The 11,616-nt window shown below is 46.6% G+C and overlaps 5 protein-coding genes across 5 annotated transcripts in view; 3 read left to right on the forward strand and 2 right to left on the reverse strand.

The window, feature by feature from the left end:
- The window catches only part of LOC309550737 (uncharacterized protein), a 578,111-nt gene that overhangs the window by 463,116 nt on the left and 103,379 nt on the right, over positions 1–11,616 (reverse strand). The gene's annotated exons all lie outside the window — the stretch shown is intronic.
- Positions 1–11,616, forward strand: part of LOC309550685 (uncharacterized protein) — a 903,485-nt gene that overhangs the window by 336,225 nt on the left and 555,644 nt on the right. The window lies entirely within an intron of this gene.
- LOC309550757 (uncharacterized protein) overlaps positions 1–11,616 on the reverse strand; it is a 245,401-nt gene that overhangs the window by 130,866 nt on the left and 102,919 nt on the right. The gene's annotated exons all lie outside the window — the stretch shown is intronic.
- The window catches only part of LOC309550707 (uncharacterized protein), a 233,561-nt gene that overhangs the window by 34,925 nt on the left and 187,020 nt on the right, over positions 1–11,616 (forward strand). The window lies entirely within an intron of this gene.
- LOC309550759 (uncharacterized protein) lies at positions 8,241–9,228 on the forward strand. The gene has a single exon (XM_082251097.1). It carries the CDS (start codon positions 8,363–8,365, stop codon positions 9,155–9,157), a length of 795 nt encoding a protein of 264 aa, XP_082107223.1. The 5' UTR covers positions 8,241–8,362; the 3' UTR covers positions 9,158–9,228.

Consider the following 11,616-nt stretch of genomic DNA (forward strand, 5'->3'; position numbering starts at 1 on the left):
GACCACTAATCTAAAGAGGGATAAAGTAGTCTGAAACATGAGGGTGCCGGGGCCAGCTGGGACCTGTCTAAGATAAACAATGTTGTGAAGGGATTCAAGAGAGATGACAATGGCTGCCTCTGTAGTTGTACAGGCGTTGTGCGAGGAGGGGTGCAGCCAGTCATGAACCACCACCTACTGAGACGCTAGGTAGTAATCAGTGTTCCCTTTAAGGTGCGCGCGTGCGCGGTCGCGCAGTGGAAATTACGTCCCGCGCAAGCACCTAGTTAGACGGCGCAGCCGCAGACGGAGCGGCCAGGGAGCAGAGCGTGCACCCCGAGAGCACGCCCATCGTGTGACAATAGCGAATGAAAATTCGCTATTGTCATACGGATCCTCCTCCTGGCCAATCAGGGAGCGGGTCCTCCCGCTTCCTGATTGGCCGAAAGGCCAACTTCATGCCATTGGCCGAGGAGGAGGCGCCGGGACTCGGGAGGATGGAGACGCGGGAAGCTGGAAGCCGGGGACTGAAGACAGAGTGCCGTGACCGTCCGTGAGGTAAGTGCACGGGGTCGCGGGGGGGCATTGCTGTGGCACTCTGCAGTTTATTGGGGGCATTGCTGTGGCACTCTGCATTTTATTGGGGGCATTGCTGTGGCACTCTGCATTTTATTGGGGGCATTGCTGTGGCACTCTGCATTTTATTGGGGGCATTGCTGTGGCACTCTGCATTTTATTGGGGGCATTGCTGTGGCACTCTGCATTTTATTGGGGGCATTGCTGTGGCACTCTGCATTTTATTGGGGGCATTGCTGTGGCACTCTGCATTTTATTGGGGGCATTGCTGTGGCACTCTGCATTTTATTGGGGGCATTGCTGTGGCACTCTGCATTTTATTGGGGGCAATGCTGTGGCACTCTGCATTTTATTGGGGGCAATGCTGTGGCACTCTGCATTTTATTGGGGGCAATGCTGTGGCACTCTGCATTTTATTGGGGGCAATGCTGTGGCACTCTGCAGTTTATTGGGGGCAATGCTGTGGCACTCTGCAGTTTATTGGGGGCAATGCTGTGGCACTCTGCAGTTTATTGGGGGCAATGCTGTGGCACTCTGCAGTTTATTGGGGGCAATGCTGTGGCACTCTGCAGTTTATTGGGGGCATTGCTGTGGCACTCTGCAATTTATTGGGGGCATTGCTGTGGCACTCTGCAATTTATTGGGGGCAATGCTGTGGCACTCTGCAATTTATTGGGGGCAATGCTGTGGCACTCTGCAATTTATTGGGGGCATTGCTGTGGCACTCTGCATTTTATTGGGGGCATTGCTGTGGCACTCTGCATTTTATTGGGGGCATTGCTGTGGCACTCTGCATTTTATTGGGGGCAATGCTGTGGCACTCTGCAGTTTATTGGGGGCAATGCTGTGGCACTCTGCAGTTTATTGGGGGCAATGCTGTGGCACTCTGCAGTTTATTGGGGGCAATGCTGTGGCACTCTGCAGTTTATTGGGGGCAATGCTGTGGCACTCTGCAGTTTATTGGGGGCAATGCTGTGGCACTCTGCAGTTTATTGGGGGCAATGCTGTGGCACTCTGCAGTTTATTGGGGGCAATGCTGTGGCACTCTGCAGTTTATTGGGGGCAATGCTGTGGCACTCTGCAGTTTATTGGGGGCAATGCTGTGGCACTCTGCAGTTTATTGGGGGCAATGCTGTGGCACTCTGCAGTTTATTGGGGGCATTGCTGTGGCACTCTGCAGTTTATTGGGGGCAATGCTGTGGCACTCTGCAATGTATTGGGGGCATTGCTGTGGCACTCTGCAATGTATTGGGGGCATTGCTGTGGCACTCTGCAATGTATTGGGGGCATTGCTGTGGCACTCTGCAATGTATTGGGGGCATTGCTGTGGCACTCTGCAGTTTATTGGGGGCATTGCTGTGGCACTCTGCAATGTATTGGGGGCATTGCTGTGGCACTCTGCAATGTATTGGGGGCATTGCTGTGACACTCTGCAATGTATTGGGGGCATTGCTGTGACACTCTGCAATGTATTGGGGGCATTGCTGTGACACTCTGCAATTTATTGGGGGCATTGCTGTGGCACTCTGCAGTTTATTGGGGGCATTGCTGTGGCACTCTGCAGTTTATTGGGGGCATTGCTGTGGCACTCTGCAGTTGATTGGGGCAAGCTGGTCACTCTGCATTGACGTCCCCCCCCCCCCCCCCCCATTGCTCAATCTAAAGGTTTGCGCTCAGAAATTTTTTTATTTGCTCAGCTCAGTAAAAAATTAGAGGGAACATTGGTAGTAATGATAGAAACTAGGAAATGCTAGGCCGGCCAATTGAGTGGGTAACTTCAAGGTTTCCAATGCTATTCTGGGAGATCTCTTATGCCACAAAAACGACAGTAGGAGTGAGTCAATTCGCCTGAACAGGGACTTTGGGACCTCGCAGGGGGCATTGGCCAAGACATACAGAAGTTTTGGGAGGAAAATCATTTTGATCATATTGACCTGACCCACCAGGTTCAATGGAAGATCCATCCATTGAATAGTGCGTTGCTGGAGAAGCTGAATAAGGGGACATAGGTTATAAGTCACATAGGAGTGTAGCGGTAACTGAACAATGACACCCAGATAGCGGAAGGAGTGTGCTACTTGAAGCTGGGAACCCAGGTAGGTCACCTGTTAATCCCCGGGGTCCAGTGGGAAAAGATTAGATTTGGACCAATTAATACGACAGCCCGAGAATCTGCCGAAATCCTCCATCGCCCTTAGAAGGGCGTGCAAGGAGCCAGAGGGATATGCCAAATAGACGAGTGTATCGTCAGCATAGAGGGATATCCTTTCTTCTATAGTACCAATAACCAGGCCATGGATATCCGAGGCAGATCTAATACGTATGGCCAGAGGCTCAATGGTCAATGCAAACAAAAGAGGGGACAAATGGCATCCCTGCCTTGTACCCCTGTAGATGGAGAACTTCAGAGAGACGGAGGCATTCACCCTGACCCTAGCAACAGGGTCGGTGTACAGGAGCCGAATCCAGGCGATCAGCCGGGGACCAAACCCAAACAGCCACAGTACTCAAGAAATCATGCCACTCTATGCTATCAAATGCTTTACAGGTATCCAGGGAAACAATCACTAGAAGCTTGCGAGCTAGGTGAAGGCAGAGGGGCCGTGCCGGCTGACTTAGCTGCTTTGTGAGGGCCGATCTTCACCATATTTGGTGGGCAGCACAGTCCCGGGGTCCCGAGGAGTCAAATGGAGGCGGTGAGAGGGCAAATAGAGCAGGATTGGCAGCAGGATTGGAAGAGGAAGCGATGAGCTCAGAGACTAGTGTGCTGTTCCGGAAGTCGACCTATTTGCCACTTCAGATAACAAGAAGGTAACAAACTTCTTCTCCCTGCACAAGGAAAGGAATGCTGTAAGAATAGACGCCTTGGGGTTTCCGTGGAAGTTCAACCTCACTTAGCTTTGCCCCCCACTTAACTCATTCCCAGAACCAGGAAAATCCGGCTGGAGAGAGTAAGGGTGTTTTTGATAGCTCCGTACTTGCCAAAGCGAGCATGGTTCACACCCTTGAAAAAAATGGCTGAGGAGGACCCCTGGATCCTCCCAATCCAGAGCGACCTCCTGATTTCAAGCAGAAGCCTATCATTCGCATATTCAAACACTGAATCTAGCTGCATGGTTCCTGAACGGTGCCTGCCACTAAATAAAGGCCTCTCTACCAGTGTTACGGATACCTTGCTCCAAAGCACAGGAAGCTGGTAACCAGAAAAATCTACAACAAGGTATAGAAAGTATAAACGGCCAAAATGCAGTCCAAACATTGACATTTGGAAGACATTGGCACCATCTTGGACTTTTTACTGGATGGAGCAGAGATGCATCTAGCAGTGAGTACCTTCAGGGTACAGGCAGCCTCCTTATCAGTCTTTTTGGATATACCGGTTGGGGACAATCCGCTGGTTAAATGCCTTTTCAGATCCAGATCCCTTTTCAGAAAGATCTTGTCCCAGTAAACACCTAAGAGTGGCCCCCTGGGATCTCTCATTGCTTTAGTGGACTCTTTTCTGAAACATCTTAAAGGTGGCACTCCTGGCCGCCATCACTTTAGCTAGACTTGTGAGTGAGTTACAGGCACTATCCATAAAGGAACCCTTTTTGACAATCTTTCCAGATAGATTGGTACTCAAGACAGGCCCCCTCTTTCTTCCTAAGGTGGCATCAGCTTTTCATTGCTCACAAGAGGTGGCCCTTCCATCCTTTTGTTAAAACCCATCTTCCCAGGGGGAAGAACTGTTTGCCACGCTGGATGTTAGAAGGTGCGTCCTACACTATTTAGAAGTCACAAATCCTTCAGGAAAGCATCCAATTTTTTTATACTGTTTGTAGGCACTCAGAAATGTAAAGCAGCTTCAAAGATCTCTATAGCCAGATGGGTCAGGTTGGCTATAAGTGCAGCCTATTTGGCCCAAGGTCAGGCCATCCCTTCGGATATCAAGGCTCATTCCACCCATTCTGTATCTACCTCTTAGGCAGAAAAGGCTGGGGCTTCCGTCAACCAAATTTGTTGAGCAGCCACCTGGTCCAGTGATTTGACTTTCGCAAGGCACTATAGGGTCGAATTGGTCTCCGCCCAAGATCTATCCGTTGGACACAAAGTTCTACAGGCTGTAGTCCCACCCCAGGTACGCATCGTTGGGGTCTTATGTGACCATCCTGGAGGATGACTTGGGAAAGTCTGAGTTATTACCTGATAACTCCCTTTCCAGGAATCCTCCAGGACGGCGGACCCCCGTCCTACTGATTGGTTTGATTATGAGCGCATTATTTCAGGCCTTAAGCCTAAGCTGTCCAGTTCATCTTTATACAACTGAGGACCAGCCATTTTAAACGTAACTATGCTTGTGTTTCCTGTAGGAGGAAAAGCCACAAAGCTGTCCCTAGGAAGTTCGGCCCCCCGTCCTTCCTCCGCCGCCGGGCCAGTTAGAACGTTTTTCCACATGCGCAGTAGGGAACCACCTGTGAAGCCGAAAAAGACTTCACTGCCGGTTTCCCTTACCCTGAATGGCGATGGCAGCACCCAAGAGCTGATCCAAAAATCGGCTTCGGGTGCCGACATCGCGGGAACCCTGGACAGGTAGGTTCTAATAATAAAGAGGCAGCAGCTACAGTATTTGTAGCTGCTGATTTTTATTTTTTTCCTGGGGGGATGGAACTCCTCTTTAATAAAATTAACAGGTGCATTAGATGGGCAACAATGAGACAACCTCCAAAACAGGAATGGTTTTACAGGTGGAGGCCACTGACATTTTTTTTAACCTACTCATCTTTGACTGTTTTTCAGTAGTTTTGCATTTGGCTAGGGTCAGTGTCACTACTGTTAGCATGAGGCCATACCTGGACCCTATAGAGGTTGCACAGTCAGTCCAACTCCTCCAGGATGGCACATCAATACGTCCCATTGCCAGAAGGTTTGCTGTGTCTCCCAGCACAGTATCAAGAGCATGGTGGAGATTCCAGGAGACAAGCAATTACTCTAGGAGAGCTGGAGAGGGCCGTAGAAGGTCCTTAACCCATCAGCAGGACCGGAATCTTCTCCTTTCCTTGAGGAACAGGATGAGCACTGCCAGAGCCCTACAAAATGACCTCCAGCAGGACACTGGTGTAAATGTCTCTGACCAAACAATCAGAAACAGACTTCATGAGGGTGGCCTGAGGGCCCGACGTCCTCTAGTGGGCCCTGTGCTGAATGCCCGGCACTGTGGAGCTCAATTGACATTTGCCGTTGAACACCAGATATGGAAGGTCCACCACTGGCACCCTGTGCTTTTCACAGATGAGGGCAAGTTCACCCTGAGCACATGTGACAGATGTGAAAGGGTCTGGAGAAGCCGTGGAGAACATTATGCTGCCTGTAACATTGTTCAGCATGACCGGTTTGGTGGTGAGTCACTGATGGTCTGGGGAGATATATCCATGGAGGGATGTATAGACCTCTACAGGCTAGACAATGGCACCCTGACTGCCATTAGGTATCAGGATGATGTCCTTGGACCCATTGTCAGACCCTACCCTTGTGCAGTGGGTCCTGGGTTCCTCCTGGTGCACAACAATGCCTCATGTGGTGAGAGTATGCAGCCAGTTCCTGGAGGATGAATGAATTGATACCATTGAATGGCCCCCACGCTCGCCTGACCTAAATCCAATAGAACACCTCTGGGACAATATGTTTCGGTCCTTTCCAACGCTGCCAGGTTGCACCTCAGTCTTTTCAGGAGCTTAGTGATGCCCTGGTCCAGATCTGGGAGGAAATACCCCAGGACACAATCCATCTTCTCATTAGGAGCATGCCCCAACGTTGTCAGGCATGCATACAAGCATGTGGGGGCCATACAAACTACTGAGGACCATTCTGAGTTGCTGCAATGGAATTTCAGCAAAATTGACTCGCCTGCTGCATCATTTTTCACTTTGCTTTTCGGGGTGTCTTTGAATTCAGCCCTCTGTAGGGTGATCATTTTCAATTCCATCAAATGATGTGGCATCCTTTCCTTCCGAACACATTACCAAGTCCATACCAGTATAGATCCTAACACATTACCAAGTCCATACCAGTATAGATCTAACACATTACCCAGTCAATACCAGTATAGATCCTAACACATTACCCAGTCAATACCAGTATAGATCCTAACACATTACCCAGTCAATACCAGTATAGATCCTAACACATTACCCAGTCCATACCAGTATAGATCCTAACACATTTCCCAGTCAATACCAGTATAGATCCTAACACATTACCCAGTCCTTACCAGTACAGATCCTAACACATTACCCATTATATACCAGTATAGATCCTAACACATTCCCCAGTCCATATCAGTATTGATCCTAACACATTACCCAGTCCCTACCAGTATAGATCCTAACACGCTACCCAGTCCATACCAGTATAGATCCTAACACGTTACCCAGTCCATACCAGTATAGATCCTAACACATTACCCAGTCCATACCAGTATAGATCCTAACACGTTACCCAGTCCATAGCAGTATAGATCCTAACACATTACCCAGTCCATACCAGTATAGATATCCAGCATGATATTTTCCCATTGAGATCTGATGTGTTTTCAAAGTGTTCCTTTAAATTCTTTTAGCAGTGTAATTTATAATATACATTACATAGTCCTGACTTCTGCTCTCTACCCTCTACTATAAAAAAACATATGTATTTAATTTTGTTACACCCATTTCCTACCAGCTGGACATTTTATATCTGATGATTTGATTGGACCACAGACATTTACATGGTGATAATAATGTGATAACATCCTCGATTTTTGGAACCTTAAACAGAAAGTGATAATGAAGGAGGAGTCAGTAACCCAATGATGGTGGTCTTCAGGATCAGTCCATTCTTCATCTTAGTTGTTCTCCCCCCATCCTCACTCTCTGACCTATGGTGGGACTCAGCCCCGCTGTTATTCATGACTAAATCATGGACTAAATAAGGAAGTGCAGGACTTCTTGTGTTGGGAAGATGGCAATGAGTGATAAAGGGGGAGGGGACACTCGTCCTATAATCCCCTCATCACTGTCACTCCTATAAAAGACAGTTCTTGTTGTTTCCTCACTCTCTGACTAAGGTCCATGAATAAAGAAATGAACTGGTAGGAGATCAGAGGACCCATTTACTAGTTACATTGAGGGTGAAATTGTAAGATCCTCAGAGACAAAGCTGCCTGATGTGGGCGGAGTCCTGGTTTAGGGGAACCAATCTGCTCATGCCTAGTAATAATCTTTGTATTTCTATTTTAGTACATGGACGGGAGATGAGGAAAACCTCAGAGGATTGTCTCACTTTGTCTCCAGACTGTAAAGTAGAAGATGAGGACATCACACAGTATAGTCCAGGAGAAAACCCGGCTACCTCAAATGTCCACCTGTCACCACACAGTGTAGATGGACCATCGTATTCCTCTTATCCTGAGGAACCTCAGACTGTGAGGGACAGTGCCGGACCATCGTATTCCTCTTATCCTGAGGAACCTCAGACTGTGAGGGACGGTGCCGGACCATCGTATTCCTCTTATCCTGAGGAACCTCAGACTGTGAGGGTCGGTGCCGGACCATCGTATTCCTCTTATCCTGAGGAACCTCAGACTGTGGACGGTGCCAGACCATCGTATTCCTCTTATCCTGAGGAACCTCAGACTGTGGACGGTGCCAGACCATTGTATTCCTCTTATCCTGAGAAACCTCAGACTGTGAGGGACGGTGCCGTCCTTCCAACAGATAAGAAGTATTCCTGTACTGAGTGCGGGAAGTGTTTTTCAAGGAGGTCTAATCTTTACAGACATGAGAATATGCACACGGGTGAAAAGCCACATTCCTGCCTTGAGTGTGGAAAATGTTTTTTAAAGAAGTCCTATCTTTCCTTACATCAAAGATGGCACACAGGGGAGAAGCTGTATTCCTGTTCTGAGTGTGGGAAATGTTATGTGCGAATATCAGATCTTGTCAGACATCAGAGGTCTCACACGGGTGAGAAGCCATATCCCTGCCCTGAGTGTGGGAAATGTTTTTCAAAGAAGTCCTATCTTTCCATACATGAGAAATTGCACACAGGGGAGAAGCCATATTCTTGTACAGAGTGTGGGAAATGTTTTTCACAGAAGTCCAATCTTTACAGACATGAGAGTATGCACACAGGTGAGAAGCCACATTCCTGCTCTGAGTGCGGAAAATGTTTTTCACAGAAGGCCTATCTTTCCATACATGAGAAATTGCACACAGGGGAGAAGCCACATTCCTGTCCTGAATGTGGGAAATGTTATGTACAAAAATCAGATCTTGTCAGACATAAAAGGTCACACACAGGGGAGAAGCCTTATTCCTGTCTTGAGTGCGGGAAAAGTTATGTACAAAAATCAGATCTTGTCAGACATCAAGGATTGCACACAGGGGAGAAGTGGTATTCCTGTCCTGAGTGTGGAAAATGTTTTTCACGGAAGTCCAATCTTTCCACACATCGGAGACTGCACACGGGTGAGAAGCCCTATTCCTGTTCTGAGTGCGGGAAATGTTTTTCACAGAAGTCCATTCTTTACAGACATCTGAGATTGCACACGGGGGAGAAGCCACTCTCCTGTTCTGAGTGAGGGAATTGCTCCTCACTGAAGTCCTGTCTTCCTGTTCTTCAGGGATCCCACACAAACCTTGAGGTGTATTAGTGCCTTGAATGTCTTCTGTATGAATGTGGACATCACCTCTCTCATGTGGGGAAGAAGCACACCCTGATATACACCTCAGATATACTCCACGGTTGATCTTCATCACGTAAGAAACACTTCATAAGGAGATAAGAGATCACCAAAGACATGGATGAAGTGTTGTACCATGTTGGCCATTGATAGCAGTAGAAAAATAAAATTGGAGTCATTACCTTTCATTGGTTGAGAAAAGTCTGTGGTGAAACCTTTCACAAACACCTACAGATTTATTTTTAATAAATTAATTTGATAAATGTGACAAGCATCATTCTAGCCATGATGTACATTGGCTGTATTTTACAGTGCATTGCGAAAGTATTCGGCCCCCTTGAACTGTGCGACCTTTTGCCACATTTCAGGCTTCAAACATAAAGATATAAAACTGTATTTTTTTGTGAAGAATCAACAACAAGTGGGACACAATCATGAAGTGGAACAAAATTTATTAGATATTTCAAACTTTGTTAACAAATAAAAAACTGAAAAATTGGGCCCCTTGACTTTCAGTGCAGCAAACTCTCTCCAGAAGTTCAGTGAGGATCTCTGAATGATCCAATGTTGACCTAAATGACTGATGATGATAAATAGAATCCACCTGTGTGTAATCAAGTCTCCGTATAAATGCACCTGCACTGTGATAGTCTCAGAGGTCCGTTTAAAGCGCAGAGAGCATCATGAAGAACAAGGAACACACCAGGCAGGTCCCAGATACTGTTGTGGAGAAGTTTAAAGCCGGATTTGGATACAAAAAGATTTCCCAAGCTTTAAACATCCCAAGGAGCACTGTGCAAGCGATATTATTGAAATGGAAGGAGTATCAGACCACTGAAAATCTACGAAGACCTGGCCGTCCCTCTAAACTTTCAGCTCATACAAGGAGAAGACTGATCAGAGATGCAGCCAAGAGGCCCATGATCACTCTGGATGAACTGCAGAGATCTACAGCTGAGGTGGGAGACTCTGTCCATAGGACAACAATCAGTCGTATACTGCACAAATCTGGCCTTTATGGAAGAGTGGCAAGAAGAAAGCCATTTCTTAAAGATATCCATAAAAAGTGTCGTTTAAAGTTTGCCACAAGCCACCTGGGAGACACACCAAACATGTGGAAGAAGGTGCTCTGCTCAGATGAAACCAAAATCAAACTTTTTGGCAACAATGCAAAATGTTATGTTTGGAGTAAAAGCAACACAGCTCATCACCCTGAACACACCATCCCCACTGTCAAACATGGTGGTGGCAGCATCATGGTTTGGGCCTGCTTTTCTTCAGCAGGAACAGGGAAGATGGTTAAAATTGATGGGAAGATGGATGGAGCCAAATACAGGACCATTCTGGAAGAAAACCTGATGGAGTCTGCAAAAGACCTGAGACTGGGACGGAGATTTGTCTTCCAACAAGACAATGATCCAAAACATAAAGCAAAATCTACAATGGAATGGTTCACAAATAAACATATCCAGGTGTTAGAATGGCCAAGTCAAAGTCCAGACCTAAATCCAATCGAGAATCTGTGGAAAGAACTGAAAACTGCTGTTCACAAACGCTCTCCATCCAACCTCACTAAGCTCGAGCTGTTTTGCAAGGAGGAATGGGCAAAAATTTCAGTCTCTCGATGTGCAAAACTGATAGAGACATACCCCAAGCGACTTACAGCTGTAATCGCAGCAAAAGGTGGCGCTACAAAGTTTTAACTTAAGGGGGCTGGATAATTTTGCACGCCCAATTTTTCAGTTTTTTATTTGTTAAAAAAGTTTGAAATATCCAATAAATTTCGTTCCACTTCATGATTTTGTCCCACTTGTTGTTGATTCTTCACAAAAAATTACAGTTTTATATCTTTGTTTGAAGCCTGAAATGTGGCAAAAGGTCGCAAAGTTCAAGGGGGCCGAATACTTTCGCAAGGCACTGTATGTTATAACATGACTTCTTATAAAAGTCAGTTAAATCTAGTGGACATAATGTTGTATTTGGCTTTTTTTCCTCTTTGTTGAATGAATGTGATACAAGTTCACCCACCCATCATGACTATTGGCCACGGTTTATTTCTTACAGTGATTTCCTGTGATCATTGGCTTCATCTAGTGGCCATCATGCCGCACCACACTTTAATACATGATGGAAATATTTTAGGAAAATACTGCATAATGGCCACTAGATGGAGCTGATAATTATTGGAAATCACTGTATTACTAATATATTTGCCAGGATTTATCATGGATGGGAAAAAGCTTGTCACACGCGTGCAATGAACTTTCAACTTCTAGGACTCCTTGGTTTACTATGTCAGACATGGTTTCATACAAATACCTGAGATTGTACTCCTGGTCTTATGAATACAGTGGACA

This window comes from Pelophylax lessonae (genome assembly GCF_965119305.1).
Source record: "Pelophylax lessonae genome assembly, chromosome: 3".
Classification (NCBI taxonomy): domain Eukaryota; kingdom Metazoa; phylum Chordata; class Amphibia; order Anura; family Ranidae; genus Pelophylax; species Pelophylax lessonae.